The 21,143-nt window shown below is 42.6% G+C and overlaps 1 protein-coding gene across 1 annotated transcript; it reads right to left on the bottom strand.

Moving 5' to 3' along the window:
- Positions 1-1,024: 1,024 nt before the first annotated feature.
- LOC110497463 (protein FRG1) lies at positions 1,025-18,678 on the bottom strand. Its single transcript, XM_036954396.1, has 9 exons — positions 18,510-18,678; positions 18,225-18,292; positions 17,982-18,104; positions 8,054-8,111; positions 7,631-7,745; positions 7,240-7,344; positions 6,928-7,019; positions 1,599-1,709; positions 1,025-1,304 (listed from the first exon to the last, which is right to left on the bottom strand). Exons 1-9 carry the CDS (start codon positions 18,566-18,568, stop codon positions 1,268-1,270), a joined length of 768 nt encoding a protein of 255 aa, XP_036810291.1. The 5' UTR covers positions 18,569-18,678; the 3' UTR covers positions 1,025-1,267.
- Positions 18,679-21,143: the final 2,465 nt, after the last annotated feature.

Raw genomic sequence — 21,143 nt, 5'->3', positions numbered from 1 at the left:
CATTATGGCTGGGATGAGGTAACAGGGCCTGCCTGGCTTATGTTAAAAGTACAACATGTTTGTAAGACTGTGTTAAAAGATACTTCAAATGATTAAAAGACAAAGAAATTGTGTTGAATTGTGTTTGGGAAATAAAGATAGACATGGTTTTAAAATGGTAGTGGTGATATTTCATTCAGTAGACATTTGCAAGCAGCTTAAAGGATCCAACCCTTTTTTTAAGTGTTCACCTTAAAATGACATACCCAAATCTAACTGCCTGTAGCTCAGGACCTGAAGAAAGAATGTGTATATTCTTGATACCGTTTGTGGAAATGTGAAATTAATGTAGGAGAATAACACATTTGATCTGCTAAAAGATAAAGAAAAAAGCATGCATTTTTTTTTTGTACCATCATCTTTGAAAGAGAAAGGCTAGAATCTATTATTCCAGCCCAGGCACAATATAGATTTTGGCAACTAGATGGCAGCAGTGTATGTGCAAAGTTTTAGATGACTGATCCAATATAACCAGTGCATATCTGTTAAATGTATCAAGACTGCCCAAAATATGCCTAATTGGTTTATTAATACATTTAAATTCATAATTGTGCACTCTCCTCAAACAATAGCATGGTATTATTTCACTGTAATAGCTACTGTAAATTGGACGCGGGGGATACCGATTCCATAGAGGTTAACTTATCTTGCCCTGCGGCTCAGTTTACCACATACCAGTGGTAAGTTTTGCCAAGCTGTTTTCAAAACTAAATGGTCACATGAATTTGGATTATTTCCAGGGATACACAACATCCTGAAATATGTAGATTTCTTTGCTAGAAAGAATACTATATTTCCCTTGACGGAGTGATGCTGTAAGCAAAGACTGGCTCAACTTAGGGCTTCCCCCTCTTTCCTACAGTATTCCCTAATAAACAAACACCAATGGACTGTCCCAAACATCTGACAGGTCTGCTGATCTGGGCAAAACAAAGATAGTGGTGGTAGGCATGTTGGCAATGATTTACAGGAAATACAATCCAGCTCACCGTAACCACAACTGCAGTTTATTATCTGAGAGATAACACACAGGGAAACCCAGTGAAACAAGCTAATCGGTCTTCTGAGCAGCCAGCTAGGGAAAGGGTTTAGGGATTGAAATTACACAATCCCACAAATGACTTTCTCTTACCCAAATAACATTTATTCATGATAAAAAATGAAACCCTTTTTGATTTTAACACAAGGAATTCAAAGACGAGTGGACAGTCCATAAACTCTTGTATCTTCACTTGCAGTATCGGTCTGCTTTCATCTTGGCTCTCCTGTGAAAAAAATGAAAAAAAGTCACAAGTGGTTATTTTTAGTCCTTACATCACCACTATCCACCAGACAATGTAAATAGCTATCATGTGACAAGTCAACAGTCATTTGGACCAGTTCCAGAGTGATTTTCTTGGAAAGGAAATTTGAATGTGTTGATCATTAAAACCAGTTTGTGTGTTGTTGTTTCGTTTGGGGCAGCCACTGAAATAAAATGTTATTCATATATTGATGTCAATGGGAGACTGAATGAAAATTAGTTTAGGATTTGCCTCTTTATGAAGATGTTCTCCCACCTGTCTAACAGCTCTTCGTGGAACTTCCCGTCTTTTCGGGCCATCTTCAGTGTGGTGCTGTCCTCCTCGTTCACCCTCAGCCGCCTGTCCTGGAAACTCTGGAACTTCTTTCTGTAATATCAGAAATCCGTGTTCAGTGAGACTTATTGCACACGCAGTTATCATACAAAGTCTCATGATAAGACACGGAAGGACCAGTCACACCACTATCAAGCACAAAGAATAGCGTCAGTGAACAAAAATCTAATAAAATGTTATTGGTCGCGTACAGATGTAATCGCAAGTGTAGTGAAATGCTTATGTTCCTAGCTCCAACAGTACAGTAATACATAACGATACAAAACAAAAAAAAACACTCAAATCCCCCAAATAAAAGAATTAAGAAATATTAGAACGAGCAATGTCAGAGAATATAAACAACATTGCACTCTCTGGGGCATAAACCCGACTACAAATATCAATGACAAATGTGTATATAGCGACTTAAGTACCGTGCTATTTCCATTGAAGTACAGTGCCTTGCGAAAGTATTCGGCCCCCTTGAACTTTGCGACCTTTTGCCACATTTCAGACTTCAAACATAAAGATATAAAACTGGATTTTTTGTGAAGAATCAACAACAAGTGGGACACAATCATGAAGTGGAACGACATTTATTGGATATTTCAAACTTTTTTAACAAATCAAAAACTGAAAAATTGGGCGTGCAAAATTATTCAGCCCCTTTACTTTCAGTGCAGCAAACTCTCTCCAGAAGTTCAGTGAGGATCTCTGAATGATCCAATGTTGACCTAAATGACTAATGATTATAAATACAATCCATCTGTGTGTAATCAAGTCTCCGTATAAATGCACCTGCACTGTGATAGTCTCAGAGGTCCGTTAAAAGCGCAGAGAGCATCATGAAGAACAAGGAACACACCAGGCAGGTCCGAGATACTGTTGTGAAGAAGTTTAAAGCCGGATTTGGATACAAAAAGATTTCCCAAGCTTTAAACATCCCAAGGAGCACTGTGCAAGCGATAATATTGAAATGGAAGGAGTATCAGACCACTGCAAATCTACCAAGACCTGGCCGTCCCTCTAAACTTTCAGCTCATACAAGGAGAAGACTGATCAGAGATGCAGCCAAGAGGCCCATGATCACTCTGGATGAACTGCAGAGATCTACAGCTGAGGTGGGAGACTCTGTCCATAGGACAACAATCAGTCGTATATTGCACAAATCTGGCCTTTATGGAAGAGTGGCAAGAAGAAAGCCATTTCTTAAAGATATCCATAAAAAGTGTTGTTTAAAGTTTGCCACAAGCCACCTGGGAGACACACCAAACATGTGGAAGAAGGTGCTCTGGTCAGATGAAACCAAAATTGAACTTTTTGGCAACAATGCAAAACGTTATGTTTGGCGTAAAAGCAACACAGCTGAACACACCATCCCCACTGTCAAACATGGTGGTGGCAGCATCATGGTTTGGGCCTGCTTTTCTTCTGCAGGGACAGGGAAGATGGTTAAAATTGATGGGAAGATGGATGGAGCAAAATACAGGACCATTCTGGAAGAAAACCTGATGCAGTCTGCAAAAGACCTGAGACTGGGACGGAGATTTGTCTTCCAACAAGACAATGATGCAAAACATAAAGCAAAATCTACAATGGAATGGTTAAAAAATAAACATATCCAGGTGTTAGAATGGCCAAGTCAAAGTCCAGACCTGAATCCAATCGAGAATCTGTGGAAAGAACTGAAAACTGCTGTTCACAAATGCTCTCCATCCAACCTCACTGAGCTCGAGCTGTTTTGCAAGGAGGAATGGGAAAAAATGTCAGTCTCTCGATGTGCAAAACTGATAGAGACATACCTCAAGCGACTTACAGCTGTAATCGCAGCAAAAGGTGGCGCTACAAAGTATTAACTTAAGGGGGCTGAATAATTTTGCACGCCCAATTTTTCAGTTTTTGATTTGTTAAAAAAGTTTGAAATATCCAATAAATGTCGTTCCACTTCATGATTGTGTCCCACTTGTTGTTGATTCTTCACAAAAAAATCCAGTTTTATATCTTTATGTTTGAAGCCTGAAATGTGGCAAAAGGTCGCAAAGTTCAAGGGGGCCGAATACTTTCGCAAGGCACTGTAAACAGTCCTGAAAGTAGATACATACAGAGTGCAACAGGGCCGCAAACAAACGCCTAGATTTTTACAAGGCGCGCTAACGACATTTAGGCCCTCTAGCCGTGGTTACAGTCTGTCATTGGTTTATGATTCACGGGCAGTGCTCGGTTCATGCAACACGCTCGGGGATGCTAAGCACTACATCACGATGACGGGCTCAAGAGCAGCCATTATCGTCACGTCAACATGATGAGTCCATCTCCCCCGTGTTTTCCTCCAAAATAAAAAAAAAACGATGGAGAGAGGGGGGAAGATGAAAAAAAACAGAAAACGAAGTTGAAAGGGGAAGAGGAGAAACGGAACACAATGACAGCCTTGTTCACGCTTAGCCCTCAGAACTTAATGGGCCGCCGCAGGCCGTAAAAGCGGCAGCGGCGTTCCGTTCTCGTTTCCATCCCCGCAGCTTTGGCCCTTCAATCAGCCTTTTAAGGGAGTGGGATTGATGAAGTGGCGTCCCTATGCTTCCCCCACCTTCTCCTCGCGCATCCGGGCCTGTGATTTAGTTGTCAAAATCTTGCCGGAGCGGAAGGTTGTCAGGTGAAAACTGGAGGGAAATCACTGTCTGTCTACGGAAGGTCACAGTGTTCAACCCCTCCACCTTCCTGTCTGTCTTTCCAACATAAAATACTTCACCCACCACTATGAGAACTAGTAGGTGAAGTTTAAAGGAAAATTCCACCCCAAAATGTTTTGCATGTCAAAAATACATAAACATAAAAAATACCTTCCCCTTTTCAGTACCCTGTCTTTCAAAGATAATTTGTAATCCAAATAACTTCACAGATCTTCATTGCAAAGGGTTTAAACACTGTTTCCCATGCTTGTTCAATGAACCATAAACAGTTAATGAACATGCACCTGTGGACTGGTCGTTAACTTCTTGGTGACAGGGGGGCAGTATTGAGTAGCTTGGATGAAAAGCGTGCCCAGAGTAAACTGCCTGCTACTCTGTCCCAGATGCTAATATATGCATATTATTAGTAGTATTGGATAGAAAACACTGAAGTTTCTAAAACTGTTTGAATGATGTCTGTGACATAACATAACTCATATATTGTTGCCATCCTGTAGCTGTCCCGCAGATGTGATGTTTGGATGCCACGAAATTGGGGAGAAAAAGGGGGTACATTTTTTTTAAAAATCTTCAATAATGTTCCAATCAGAGAAATCCATTGTCATTTCCTACAGACAATGGATTTCTCTGATTGGAACATTATTGAAGATTTAAAAAAAAAATGTTATGGACAGTGGACAGTTATGTTATGTCACAGACATCATTCAAGCCCTCCATCATTGCTCAGACTGTCCGCAATAGGCTGAGAGAGGCAACAATGTCGCCTATGGGCACAAACCGACTGTCCAGACAGGACTGACGAGTCGCAGTTTTCATCAATACAACTCCCGTACGGGCTCGGGAGAGACGAAGGTTGAAAGTCATGCGTCCTCCGATACACAACCCAACCAAGCCGCACTGCTTCTTAACACAGCGCGCATCCAACCCGGAAGCCAGTGTGTCAGAGGAAACACCGTGCACCTGGTTAGCGTGCACTGCGCCCGGCCCGCCACAGGAGTCGCTGGTGCGCGATGAGACCCTACCGGCCAAACCCTCCCTAACCCGGACGACGCTATGCCAATTGTGCGTCAGAGCCTGGGCGCGAACCCAGAGTCTCTGGTGGCACAGCTGGCGCTGCAGTACAGCGCCCTTAACCACTGCGCCACCCGGGAGGCCTACACTATGTACCGACAGGATCGGTACATCCAAACATCACATCTGCGGGACAGCTACAGGATGGCAACAACAACTACCCGAGTTACACCAGGAACGCACAAGCCCTCCATCATTGCTCAGACTGTCCGCAATAGGCTGAGAGAGGCTGGACTGAGGGCTTGTAGACATGTTGTAAGGCAGGACCTCACCGGCAACAATGTCGCCTATGGGCACAAACCGACTGTCGCTGGACCAGACAGGACTGGCAAAAAGTGCTCTTCACTGACGAGTCGCAGTTTTGTCTCACCAGGGGCGATGGTCGGATTCACGTTTATCGTCGAAGGAATGAGCGTTACACCGAGGCGTGTACTCTGGAGCGGGATCAATTTGGAGGTGGAGGGTCCGTCATGGTCTGGGGCAGTGTGTCACAGCATCATCGGACTGAGCTTGTCGTCATTGCAGGAAATCTCAACGCTGTGCATTACAGGGAAGACATCCTCCTCACTCATGTGGTACCCTTCCTGCAGGCTCATCCTGACATGACCCTCCAGCATGACAATGCCACCAGACATACTGCCTGTTCTGTGCATGATTTCCTGCAAGACAGGAATGCCAGCGTTCTGCCATGGCCAGCGAAGAGCCCGGATCTCAATCCCATTGAGCACGTCTGGGACCTGTTGGATCGGAGGGTGAGGGCTAGGGCCATTCCCCCCAGAAATATCAGGGAACTTGCAGGTTTCTTGGTGGAAGATTGGGGTAACATCTCACAGCAAGAACTGGCAAATCTGGTGCAGTACATGAGGAAGAGATGCACTGCAGTACTTAATGCAGCTGGTGGCCACACCAGATACTGACTGTTACTTTTGATCCCCCCCCCCCCCCCCCTTTGTTGAATCTTAAGTTCATACAAATATTTGCACGTTAAGTTTGCTGAAAATGAAGTTTATGTGCAGCCAGAATCAAGCAGTTTGCATCATATGATGCAAAATGAATCACACCGGCTGTATTTCTGATTTTGAAAGTTACATATCTTAAATCTGATAAGATTTTGGGACTATATTAACAATAGACGAATGAAACAAATACCAAAAGATAGTTTTTGGGTGGAGTTTTCCTTTAACTGTAATGCATGCATTACTGAACTGGTATATGGTATAATTTCAGTACTGCACTGTAATTTAGGTTACAGTTCAGTGTTGATCCTTGTTGGGCATATCTGACAAAGGTCTGTCTTCAAGATTTTCATAAATGCATAAAACATTGTGTCATGATATAGCACAGGCCATTGCATTTCCTAAACCTTTACCATGAATTAAGTTCATTTGGACAAGACCAGCCGTACAACAGGGGTTACAACCTCTCTAGACTAGAGGGCATGGAATCACCACCTTGTATGATTACCGCTGCAAATGTTGCTGCCACTGTGACATAGGTAGACAGACGGTACATACACGTAGTTGAGCTCGCAGTTCTTCACGTTGCCCCTGTCCTCGTCGGCAATGTCGTCGTTCCGCTTGACCTCCCTCTCCGCGCATGACCGGATCTGTTCATCACCATTTAGAGAGGCAGAAGGAGAGAGGGGGAAAACACAAAACAGTTGCATGTTGAATTGCAATATCCTGGCTCCCCCCTAATGTTCAGAGACATTTTGTTTTTTCATTCCGTCACCAACTTCAGACTCCCCGATGGTGATGTAATTTCTATATTATAGATTTGGGGGGGGTGGGGGATTATGGAGTGACCTTGTGAAATATATACATCACCTTAACCATCTCGTCTTCCCCCGCCAACTTGCTCTTGGCCTCAATGTCCCCACTTTCACTGTAGGAGATGAAACAGCTATTTGCTGCCATGAGAGCCATTTTGCCCTTGGAAAAAAAATGGAAGACAAAACAGAAATGAAATGAAGAGATTAGTTGACAGATGAGTTTCACCTCATGCTGATACACCATTTGCGAGGTAAAAGCTCAATTATATGCAGAGAGCGTCAAGCTTTCTCTCCGATACGCATCAACAAAGCAACAAGCTGTGAGGAAAACGAGCCTTATCTATATCTAGGGTTACAATGCAACAAATTCTATATGATATGGCATTATATCAGTCTTTGTATGCATTGACTTTGATGTTTTTTTGACTGGCAGTTGCCTCACTCACTTCCTGGAAAACAGGTTCCCACTGTTCCCGGGAGCCGATGGCGTCGGAACGCCCCACCACGACCCCCTCCGAGGTGATCCCTAGATACTTCCCATAGCCAGACTTCAGGGCTACCCTGGGGGGGGGGGGGGCACACACACACAGGAGAACAAAATTCATTCCTGGATAATGGCAAGTTGATTTGAGTGTCTAACAACTTTTCCAAAGTCTATTCAAAGATCATTTGAACAACAGAAGCAAAGCTCCTTTATAACGTTGTAATTAAAATCCAATTTTGTATTTACAGTCTCTGCAGGTATACAATTTTGTAAGTGTTCTTCCAAAGTCTATTATAACTCACCAGGATACATTCCATTCAGATTTGGGGGGAGAGGAAGTCAACATAAAATGTGCGTAGGTGATATTTACTCCTTTCATACGCACCTAGAGTCTGACAACTTGATGGCAGTGAATTGCTCCGGGGGGTCTGGCCCTTCGTCGTCTGCAAATATCAAAGAGTCACAAATCACTTTTTGATATTCTAAAATCAGAGCATTCTCTCTTTATCATCCCAGAGGAGCCTTCGTTTTGGTTTAATGAGGATTAAAAACAAGATGACTCTTTACTATCACTTCAAACATTTGGGAGCTTGGCTCTGCCGACTTAACATTCAGAGTGTCGAGACGCTGTGTACGATTAGCATTTCTCACGTTCTCTCGCCAGGTTCGTGATCTTGAGAAAGAAAAACAAAAATCTGTCGCAGTGGTGCCAATACAATGCATTTTGATCACGGTGTGTCATTCTGAAAACAGACAATTTGCATAATTTCCTCAAGCAGCGGGTCTACCCTTGAGACGTACTGACGTAGAGCCTTCATGTTTTACTAATGCTTCCTGGTCATTTATAAACACACAACCTCGGGCTGCACCACGTTGCTGTTGGGTGCTATTGATCACCTACACCCACCCTAATCTCAGAAACCCAGACCTCAAATCTTGCGTAATTCCATCAGATGCTCGATTAGGTTCTGGGGTGAGATGTATGAGAACAGATACTATAAGACTAGAGAAGTCTCCAACCCCTTAAACGGAAACTCTCAGCTAAAGGCTCCATCCACCCTTTCAGAAATGGTTCCACTTGTAATCATTTCTTGAAATTCCCCGCCCCAATTTAAGCACCGGCGTCACACAATCCTGATCTGGCCAAATAACCAGCGACGGAAAACCAAAGCACCGGGACTACTATTGCTCGTTAGTCATCGTAGTCCATCCACACGAGATTAAACCCACCCTGACCGATGTAAAATGACAGGCAATCCTTATCCTGAGTTCCAAAACTCTTCTCTGGCTTTGTAGGCTTGGCCCTAATTTGTGTTCTCTGTCACCTGGAGCTGCATGGTCAAATTGTCCAGGAACAAAGGACAATTCTCAAGGACAAGTCAGCCCTTCTCCCTCTAAGGGGCCAAAATGTATATCTGTTACAGTATCCAAGAGGACTGACAATAAAATGAGTGATAGAATAATGCTTTAATATCCATGTTTGGTATCTATCTGAAACCTGTTCACTGAGGATAACTCTGATGCTAACTATATGGATGTATCTTGTATAAGGTGAACTCTGAATTACTATATCCAAAAAGATTATGGTCCTCTGTCTTATTTACGTTGGTCTCATCCCCCACACAAGCCTTTTTTTAAACTTGACACTGTGGAGATTGGGCATGGGAGTGTGGTATCCTTGGTAACTTGGTATCGTTTGATTGGTTAACGGTGGTTGGTTTTTGGGTTGAAAGGTTACACCTTCAGATGTTATAAATGGAATGAAATGCCTTTGTTCTCCCTCTTATCCTGTATCCAGTCCATGGAGGAAGGTTGTATGATCAATTCTAATTTCCTAGACTTCTAGGCCCAACGTTGTTCATGCGTTGTCCTGTAAGTTTACCTTAGGATCTATATGCTTGGAATATTGCCTAATGCTTGCTTGCTTGTATATATATATATATATATATATATATATATATATATATATATATATATATATATATATATATATATTCATTATCTTTATGGAGTCAGAAACATTTTAATAGGCTAATTGCTTAGCATGTGATGTATAATATACTGAATATTTACATGTCAAATATTACTGCCCAATATAACTTCATGTCCTAGTGTCCTTTCTCATCAGTGATAGATAAAAGTTCTGGATGGATTTCTACCCTATTGCTTTGACCTATCATGTTTTTCTCTAAATATAACCTTTATTTATTTGACTAGGCAAGTCAGTTAAGAACAAATTCTTATTTACAATGACGGCCTACTCCGGCCAAACCTGGACAACGCTGGGCCAATTGTGCGCCGCCCGATGGGACTCCCAATCACCGCCAGATGTGATACAGCCTGGATTCGAACCAGGTACTATAGTGACGCCTCTTGCACTGAGACAGTGCCTTAGACCGCTGAGCCACTTGGGAGCCCTGCTAGATCAGTGGCCACTGATGAAAGGAAGCTAGGTAATCATACAGAGAAACACTCCGTAAGGATGTGACCGTCACAGGTTTTCACAACGTTAGGGAAAATTAAAGAGGGGAAAGTCTGTCAATTTCAAGGACAGATTGATGCATTTTGGGAAACCACACTGCTGTGTGCAATCATTTGGACATTGGGATAGCGAATAAAATCCCTAGGCTCACATACCTCCATGTTTCTCAGACCACAATAGTCAGACAGGTTATAGTCTAATCATATTTCATCCCCTAAAGCAGGCATACAGCTCCCTGTGACCCTTGAGTTTACTCAGAGGGCATTCACAACGTCTCCTGAATCCAGTGACTAAGCACCTCTAGGGCTTTTCTCAGCTTGAGAGGGCTAAACTATTCTAGATGGGTTTCCTTCTTACTGAAAATCCCATAAAAGTGCAGAAGCATCATCTCTCTCTCTCTCTCTCCCTGTAACTCTATTTCTCTTTCATCTCATTTAAAATGTGCCTGCCTCCCGAGTTAGAGCCTCACCAAGGGAATAGGAATGGTTGATGTTTTTATCTCCTGGCGCATTTTCCCCTCTTTCTCCCTCTTCAATAAAAAAAACGTGAGCTGAATCCCAGGTCTGCGTTTCTGTCTTCGGAGGGTGGATGGGGGTTTTTATTGAACATTTCTTAAACATGTCTCGCCTTAGGGCAGAGAATCTTTGCCTGGAAACTCCCATTTAGTCTAGCTTGGCTAGTTAGGTTAGGTGCTCCACCCCCAAGTCAAGTCCTTTTGCCTGCGGCTCAGGGTCTGGTGTAATGGGGCTCTGGCCTGCTAGTCAGTGGGGCTAACTGTGGGGAGATGAAGCATGTCGTCTGTGAGCCTTTGATTCAAAGATGTGATTCCAGCACACGTTGGCAATGTCCCTCTAACTTGTCATGCACGCCAACTTGGAACGGTAAACATACTATCGAAATGAAATGGTTTGTGCTGATCTTTCCCGTTCATTTTAGATTTTAGATGACCGTTTTCACCTTAGCCTACCGTGTGGGTCCGGATACTCGCAACAGATGCCATCTATCGTGGACCCCAGACACAATTCCATTTGGTGGTATGAAAACACGTGACCAATTTAAAAGTTGTGCTGCAAAACTATCCATTTAAGAGGCAAGGAATCACAATGACATTAGTTCAATGATACTCATGTGGATCTTTGCCTGTTACCTTGTTGCATTCTAACCCATCACAGAGCTGTGCAATACATTTCCTCCATGTAAATTATTTCATTGTCTGCAAGTGGATGGGCACCATAAATCGTAGCTAGCACCGGATTCATATTGATGATATCCAATAACATGCTTGAGAGGACAAAGAAATGGATTAATGCCTGTGTGTGTGTGTGTGTGTGTGTGTGTGTGTGTGTGGAGGAGCAATTCCAGCTTCCTCTCTAAACCATTACCCAGCAAGCTGTGCAGAAATGAATGTCCTAATAGCTTCTGGAACAACATAGTAGTTCAGTTCTCCCTTTCATTTTACATGTCCACTCTCTCAGAGTGTGATTTCAAATTGATTTAGAACGAAAACGCCACTAAATCTTATACCGTTTAGGACAAAATTGGTTTTGATTTCAAAACGCTTGGTACTTCACGCAGGCAGCCATCGAATGCAGCGGTCTTCGAAAAAGCAAGAAAATGGAGGAAACAATTAGGTAGTTCCCCCCCTTATTTTCCACAAATTAATGACACTAAAAATTGCCTGCCGCTTTGCCAGGCTATACACGCTAATGGAACGCAATGTCCATTACAGCTCTTAAGGTTTGCTCTCTTCATATTAGAATAGAATGGAACATGAGAGAACTAGGATCTTCTTCCATTCTCTTATGGGATTCACTTATTCCTGACAATTTCCAGCTCCATTTACTCTGCCTATAATGCCGGATTACAGAATCCGTTGCAGACAAAAAAAAGTGTATTTTAAAAATGTATTTTTTCTCCCCAATTTCGTGATATCCAATTGGTAGTTAGAGCCTTGTCCCATCGCTGCAACTCCCGTACGGACCGCACTGCTTCTTGACAAACTGCTCGCTTAACCCGGAAGCCAACCGCACCAATGTGTAGCAGGAAACACCGTACAGCTGGCGACCAAAGTCAGCGTGCAGGCGCCCAGCCGCCACAGGACATCCCTGTCGGCCAAACACTCCCCTAACCCAGATGACACTGGGCCAATTGTGCGCTGCCTCATGGGTCTCCGGCTGCGCCACAGCCCGGGATCGAACCTGGATCTGCAGTGACGCCTCTAGCACTGCCTTCGACCGCTGCGCCACTCGAGAGGCCCCGATGCAGACAATGTAAGTAAATGCAAGCGACATGCTGGGCTGGCTTGCATTTAAAAAATGACTTGATAAGAGGGAACAATCAACAGGACCATTTTTTTCTCTCTCCTCTTGTTAGTTTGAATTGCAAGGCTTAACAAAGTGAAATCATTTAAGAATTTACAGTAATTTTAGAGTGACTTATTCTGACAGCTTGAGTGACGTTGCCATCTAAAATGGTTGAACCGCCTCGACTTAAGCCATTTAAGTTCAAACAATGTGTGCTCAAGCTACCAGTTGAGAGACCAAACCTTACTATAACCAAATCAAGTTCCAATTGAAACTACGCTCCAATTAGTTTTTCTGAGGCACGAAGATGACTTTAGTTTAGTGGGCCAACCTGTTTTGAGTTGTGCAAACCACCCAAGTTGGAGATACCCTGGTTGGTAACATTGGTGCAAGTCACTTGAATCACAGTTGATTTCAACAGCTGAGTTCCTAGGGATTCTAAAGAAATTAGGGGATTAAGGAGTGTTTGGGTGTTAGCTTGCACAACTACCCTCTCAAAGATCCTGCAACATCTGGCTGACATTTAACTGTGTCCATGGTTACTGGCCTGGTTCCACAGCTACACCAGCGGAAGAAGGTAAAGGATGACGGCGAATTTAGCCCCCGGTCAGAGGCCACTTCCGGTGTGCCACAAGAGGGCGTGGTCTCACCACATCCGTTTCTCCTTCACATGTCCACCTGAAAAGTTGTCTTCAGTGACACTGGGTATGCTGATGATGTGGGGCTGTCCCAAGCCATATACCACTAACCAGCATCCAGGAGGACACTTCCATGGGCTTGGAGGCAAAGCAGCTGGATGAGTTGGCTACATCCAACAACATGCTCCTGACCGGGAAAAAGTCTGGAAATCCGGACATGCTTTTAGAGAAACCCTCCACAACCTGTACCACTCATCCCAGGAGGACAGGAAGCACCAGTGGAAACAACAACCAAGTATCTTGGTTTTCATCTAGACTCTAACCTCAGTGGTGACACACACATGTGGAGCAGTCAGTGAGGGAGGCCTCAAAACGCCTGCACTTTTTGACTGTTCTTGACAGAAATGGCCTACACACTGAAGATCTGGTCACAGTCTATACTACCCTGGTGAGGACTGGTCTGGAACACGGTGGAGTGCTGTTAGTTGGATGCAACAAAAAGCAGCAGTCCCAACAGGACAGGGTGCAGAGGAGGGCCCTGAGGATCATCTCCAGAAGTGGAGCAGTCCAACCACAGCTCCAGTCACTTCAGAGCAGGCTGCAGTGCACCTGGCAAACACACATCTGCTCCATCTAATAAAGGGATGTGAGTGCACCACCAGGCTCAGAGAAACAGACTGTCCTGTATTACTGCCCGTATTATACATTTAAAAAACGCCACACTACCCACTGCTGTCAGACTGTACAATAACATGGAACCCAAACCAGCTGCGCGCGTGCGCACATTTATTTTGTCCCCCCACACCAAACGCAATCACGACACGCAGGTTAAAATATCAAAACATTTATGGAAATTTAGCTAGCTAGCTTGCACTTGCTAGCTAATCTGTCCTATTTAGCTAGCTTGCTGTTGCTAGCTAATTTGACCGAGGATATAAACATTGAGTTGTTATTTTACCTGAAATGCACAAGGTCCTCATCTCCGACAATTAATCCACACATAAAGCAGTTAACCGAATCGTTTCTAGTCATCTCTCCTCCTACTAGGCTTTTTCTTCTCTGGACATTATATTGCGATTGGCAAGTTTCATAAATTAGGTGCATTACCACCATTGACCTCGTTCGTCTTTCAGTCACCCACGTGGATATAACTAATGAGGAGATGGCACGTGGGCACCTGCTTCTATAAACCAATGAGGAGATGGGAGAGGCAGGACTTGCAGCGCGATCTGCGTCACAAATAGAACTGACTTCTATTTTAGCCCTTGGCAACGCAGTCGCTCGTTGGCGCGCCCGAGCAGTGTGGATGCAATAATTGAATGATATACATTTCTACATTTATTTTGCAACGCTCACGATGCGAGCGGTGTAGTCAGCCTGTAATTCTAGCTCTTACATATTTTCAAAGTAGACCTAATCTTTTTTTAACAATTCAGTTTTCCATCATCAAAAGAAAATGTCCAGGAATAGACTACATATACAAAAGTATGTGGACAACCCTTCAAATTTGTGGATTCTGCTATTTCAGCCACACCCGTTGCTTACAGGTGTATATGAAGAAAAAATGTGAGCACACAGCCAAGCAATCTCCATAAACAATGGCCTTACTGAAGAGCTCAGTGACTTAGTGACCGTCATAGGATGCCACCTTTCCAACAAGTCAGTTCATCAAATTTCTGCCTTGCTAGAGCTGCCCCAGTCAACTGTAAGTACTGTTATTGTGAAGTGGAAATGTCTAGGAGCAACAATGGCTCAGCCGCGAAGTGGTAGGCCACACAGGCTCACAGAACGGGACCGCCGAATGCTGAAGTGCTTAATAAAGGTCGACCAATTATGATTTTTCAACGCCGATACCGATTATTGGAGGACCAAAAAAAACCGATACCGATATTTGTAATATACATTTGTAATAATGACAATTAATACAATACTGAATGAACACTTGTTTTAACTTAATATAATAAATACATAAAAATCGATTCCGTCTCAAATAAATAATGAAACATGTTCAATTTGGTTTAAATAATGCAAAAACACAGTGTTGGAGAAGAAAGTAAAAGTGCAATATGTGCCATGTAAAAAAGCTAACGTTTAAGTTCCTTGCTCAGAACATGAGAACATATGAAAGCTGGTGGTTCCTTTTAACATGAGTTTTCAATATTCTCAGTTAAGAAGTTTTGTAGGTTGTAGTAATTATAGGACTATTTATCTCTATACCATTTGTATTTCATATACCTTTGACTATTGGATGTTTTTATAGGCACTATAGTATTTCCAGCCTAATATCAGGAGTTGAAAGGCTTGAAGTCATAAACATCGCTGTATTCAAGCATTGCGAAGAGCTGCTAGCAGATGCAGGAAAGTGCTGTTTGAATGAATGCTTACGAGCCTGCTGCTGCCTACCACCGCTCAGTCAAACTGCTCTATCAAATATCAAATCATAGACTTAGTTATAATATAATAAACACGCAAATATGAGCCTTAGATCACTAATATGGTCAAATCCGGAAACTATCATTTCGAGAACAAAACGTTTATTCTTTCAGTGAAATACAGAACCGTTACGTATTTTATAAAACGGGTGGCATCCATAAGTCTAAATATTTGTTACATTGCACAACCTTCAATGTTTTGTAATAATTATTTAAAATTCTGGCAAATTAATTACGGTCTTTCTTAGGAAGAAATGGTCTTCACACAGTTCGCAACGAGCCAGGCGGCCCAAACTGCTGCATATACCCTGACTGCTTGCACAGAACGCAAGAGAAGTGACACCATTTTCCTAGTTAATATTGCCTGCTAACATGAATTTCTTTAAACTAAATATGTTTAAAAAATATATAATTGTGTATTGATTGGAAAAAAGGCATTGATGTTTATGGTTAGGTACATTGGTGTAACGGCAGTGCTTTTTTCGCGAATGCGCTTATTAAATCATCACCCATTTGGTGAAGTAGCCTGTGATTCGATGATAAATTAACGGGCACCGCATTGATTATTCACAACGCAGGACAAGCTAGTTAAACTAGTAATATCATCAACCATGTGTAGTTAACTAGTGATTATGTTAAGATTGATTGTTTTTATAAGATACGTTTAATGCTAGCTAGCAACTTACCTTGGCTCCTTGCTGAACTCGCGTAACAGGTGGTCAGCCTGCCACGCAGTCTCCTCGTGGAGTGCAATGGAATCGGCTATAATCTGTGTCCAAAAATGCCGATTACCGATTGTTATGAAAACTTGAAATCGTCCCTAATTAAATCGGTCGACCTCTAGTACGTAGCGCGTAAAAACCGTCAGTCCTAATAAAATGGGTTTCCATGGCCGAGCAGCCATGCGCAATGCCAAGAGTCGGCTGGAGTGGTGCCATTGGACTCTGGAGCAGTGGAAACGCGTTCTCTCGGTTTTGGCAGATGCCAAGAGAATGCTACCTGTCCCAATGCATAGTGCCAACTGTAAAGTTTGCTGGATGAAGAATAATGATCTGGGGCTGTTATTCATGGTTCGGGCTAGGCCCCTTGTACCAGTGAAGGGAAATATTAACGCTACAGAATTGACATGCTAGACAATTCTGTGCTTCCAACTTTGTGGCAACAGTTTGGGGAAGGCAGTTTCCTGTTTCAGCATGACAATGCCCCCATGCACAAACCGAGGTCCATACAGAAATGGTTTGTCGAGATCGGTGTGGAAGAACTTGACTGGCCTGCACAGAGAGCCCTGACCTCAACCCCATCGAACATCTTTGGGATTAATTAAAAAGCCGACTGTGAGCCAGGCCTAATCGCCCAACATCAGTGCCTGACCTCAGCAATGTTCCAACATCTAGTGGAAAGCCTTCCCAGAATAGTGGAGGCTGTTATAGAAGCAAAGAGGGGCACCAACTCCATATTAATGCCCATGACTTTGGAATGAGATGTTCGACAAGCAGGTGTCCACATACTTCTGCTCATGTAGTGTATGTATCCAAGTGTTCTGCAGTATGTTTATGCCATGTATTATGTATCCAAGTGAATGTTTTCTTATGCTATTTTCTCTGCATTTCTTTAAGTTTTTCTGTAATGAATAATGTCAAACTAAAGGCTACTCAGTGTTCATGTCTTGTGATGAGTAACCCTACCCCAAAGATTTGTGTTCACTTTCTGAGCACTTCTACAATGGGCAAATGGGTATGGAAAGTTTAGTTCAAATCAAACGGGGTGCTGTCAAAAAGTGAGTGAATTCAAAAGGATTTACCCATAGGTCTTGAATTGTGCAGACATCTACTATTTGATACCTGTGGTTTGCAATCTCTCCAACTCATTGTGTTTCATACGTCTCAAACAGTAATCTGTATGTAAACAAATCAAAAGTTCCACTACGTTAAACCTCCCTCACTGCTCCCTGGTAACAGGTGGAGCAGGAGAGTGAGAACTGTAACAAGGACTCAAACCCCTAACTCAAGCGGTGCCGAGGTGAAAGCCTAACGGACTGTACCACAAAAGCCTCTGGGTTGAGGCAGTACAACACTCCCAAACACCACTTAGTCAAGCATAACATTTTAGGATCACGTCACACACACACACACACACACACACACACACACACACACACACACACACACACACACCACCAACACTTCAAAATGAACCCTGTCGACTCAGTGGTGTATCAAAAAGCAAAATGACAATCAAAACACTCCCCCCTGTCCAATCAAGTAGCATAACAACCTAGTATAGCACACAGCAAATTGTGTGCATCATCATCATGCATTAATGACAAAACACATGACACCCTACTCCCTATATTATTGTGCACTACGTTTGGCCAGAGCTCTACGTGGCTCTAATGAGATGTGGTGCACTATAAAGGAAATAGTGGGTAGATTTAGCTAAATACACACTCTTTTCTTACCTTGATGTGGTGCACCAACTGTGAACAGACCAGTATCCAGGGCATGGATGTAGGAATTAGTCTGCATCTCTATTGCAACCGTTCCTGAAATCTCCCCAAAGCCACTGATACACCACCATCCACCTAAAAAGCAGAAATAAAACATAGTTGTTTGCTACTTTGTGGAATATCATAATAACCATTTTTCAATTTAGCTACATATCTAGCTAGCTAGCTGCATAGATTGACCAGCAAACAACATACCAACAATATCAGGTTTATCTTGCGCATCATCTCTTTTTCTCTTCTTATCCTTGTGCTTCTTCTTCTTTCTACAAGACAATTGTGGATCAACATTAGGTCAAATTAGAAATCGTGGGAAAAAAAGAAAATAACAAAGAGTTAGCTAGCTATCATTAACCAGTAGCTAACTGTTAATGCCTGGTCAGTCAATGAATGATAGCTAGCTAGATAGCATTATTAGCCAGCTTGATTCGCCATATTCTACATAAAACAAATATTGAATTCGATGTTGAGAAATAAACGCACCCATTGTTCAGTCCTTTCAAAACAAGTTTTGTTGTTTTCACTTTTGAATATTCAGCCATATCTTCAGATTATGATAAACTAGCTAACAACATACACAAACGAAAACAACATGGGAGTACGGTGCCCGTCGAGGTAATAACGAATATCACTTAACAAACGAGCGACATCTATTGTTTGGAGAATATATTACATTGTATGTGTTCGGAAAAATACGTTGAATGTGTTCACATTCGGAATAATGCCTAGTTTGTTTTTCTTTTGTGCTATTTAAAAGTTGGTGTGTAACTAATTATGTGTTACTAGGTGTGACAGAGAGTCGCACACTATATATATAATTTCACTGTTTGTCTACATAACCTGGTTCAAACATTCATGACATTACCCTGAAGAAGGTACATTGATGCCAAAACGTTTGTGGTTTACCCAATAAATTACTGGAAGCTTATATAGAGTGTGTGACTCTCTTTATTTGTATAGCCTACAGTTTACTCACTGTTGGTCAGCAGTCAGCACCTCTACTAACATTTTAGACTAAGTGTGCCAGAGACAATCACAAACACACACACACACACACACACACACACACACACACACACACACACACACACACACACACACACACACACACACACACACACACACACACACACACACACACACACACACACACGTGCTCTTAAACTTGCAAATGCACACACTCAAAATATCACCCCAACTCACACACACACACATGCATGCCGTAGTCAAGGGGCAGCTTAATTGCCCATGTGCACAGTCTCACATAGAGTGTGTCTCTGTAAACTACCTGAGTCCAGGCCAAGGCTGGCAGTGTGAGTGTGAGGGAGATTGACTGTCTGTCTCCTGGCTCAGAGGGGTACTGGAGTTTGGCTTTTCTCTTAATAGACTGTGTGTCTGCTGTCCCTGACCAGCAAATTACTGTAAATTACTTCCCAGACGTGGTTCTGTTTTTTCATTCACCAAGACTCCCGGAGAGGCTGAAAGAGAGCATGAACACAGACCAATGCACACACACAAATGTATTCCACGTCAACGAACACTCATATGTGTGCTGCTCAACGTCACACAATGTGCCAGAAGAGTTATACACTGACTCCACCGACTGCTAGCAGGTACATGGCATTGTGTCAAATTCCTGCACCAATTCCTCCCAGAGTCTTCGTTGAAACAATCAACCTGTGAGCCATAGCAGATATCGACCTCCCGAGAAAGGGGTGCGCTCAAACTAATGTTTTTACTAATGACACCCCATTAAGGAAGAATAGCCCAATCAGGAAGCCTGTGACGGGAGGTAATAAATCATTGGATGACAGTGTCAGGAAGTAAAATTAATGAGACAGAAGCTTGTGCAACCTGCCCTTTGTGGCAGCTGTGTTTCTCAGAGCTTAAAAGTCACAAAGAGGAGAGACTCTGAAGTCAATTAAATGCTTTCAGTGATGATAAATGGTCATTTTAGGGAGTTGTATTGGCTCCTTGTTAGTTGATATTACAATTTACAATCAATCAAATGTATTTTATTTAAAGCCCTTTTCACATCAGCAGTTGTCAAAGTTCTTTACAGATACCCAGCCTAAAACCCCAAAGGGCAATCAATGTAGAGGCAGATGCACAGTGGCTTGGAAAACTCCCTGGAAGGCACAGAGCTATAAGAAATCTAGAGAGAAACCAGGATCCAAGGGTTGGCCAGTCTTCTTCTGGCTATACTAGGTAGAGTTTTAAGTAAGACGAATAAAATCAGCAAGGACATGTCAGGTGCAAGCAATATGGTGAAATTCCCTCACAGCCTTCTACTTTCCCTCACTCCCTTCCACTATAGTTTGGAAAGAAATTAGGCATTTCGATTGGATCACACTCCATTAACATTTCTCAAATGGTAAGATTGTAGGGGAAGTTCTCTAGATGCCAGACTTTTAAAAATTATTCAGATATTGCAGCGATAACAACATTCGATAATAAACATGGCTGCTTCTGAAAATGTTTTGACGAGTTTGAGTCGGTGGAGCGAGTAACACCAAATCAATTTGCAAACACGAATGTTAGTCTTGTTGAGAAGTCACCGCAGTTTAGATTTGACTGTTTTTGACACAACTATTAAATCTGTTTCAAGCAAACACACAAATGAAAGCGCTCTCTGTGGATGTTTAGATGGGTTGTTTCCCAAAATGTACCATATTCCCTTTATAATGCTCTACTTTTGACCAGAGCCCTATAGGCCCTGGTCAAAAGTAGTGCACTACAAAGGGAATAGGGTGCATTTTGGACTCAGACTCTTATCTCTTTGTAATTGAGCCCTGTGATTTTCTCTTTCTGTTCTTTGCCTCTTTTTCATGTACTTAAAATGCATTTTATCTAACAAGTCTTCCTGCCCCATTAGCTGCCTTTCAGCTGTGAAGGAAAATTCTTCGCCCTTTACGGGACCAAGACACAAAACAAGGACAACAAAAAAATTGGTTTGGGAAATAGTGTTTCAGAGAGAAGAGAGACGTTAGTGGAATTTGGTTGAGTGGCATTTTAGTTTGACTTCTAAAAGTGAAGAGATTATGACAGTAAACTATGACAAACCCTTTGAAAGTTAATATCAAAGTGCAAGCACGCGCATACGCACACACACACGTA

This window comes from Oncorhynchus mykiss, chromosome 19 (assembly GCF_013265735.2).
Source record: "Oncorhynchus mykiss isolate Arlee chromosome 19, USDA_OmykA_1.1, whole genome shotgun sequence".
Lineage (NCBI taxonomy): Eukaryota > Metazoa > Chordata > Actinopteri > Salmoniformes > Salmonidae > Oncorhynchus > Oncorhynchus mykiss.
This window is presented reverse-complemented; position numbering and strand designations above follow the sequence as displayed.

Coding starts and splice junctions, on each gene's coding strand:
- LOC110497463 (XM_036954396.1), bottom strand. CDS start 18,568: ATGGCTGAATATTCAAAAGTGAAAACAACAAAACTTGTTTTGAAAGGA. Junction 7,746..8,053: donor ATCAAGTTGTCAGACTCTAG/GTGCGTATGAAA, acceptor CCCCCCCCCCAG/GGTAGCCCTGAAGTCTGGCT. Junction 1,305..1,598: donor CACGAAGAGCTGTTAGACAG/GTGGGAGAACAT, acceptor TTTTTTTCACAG/GAGAGCCAAGATGAAAGCAG.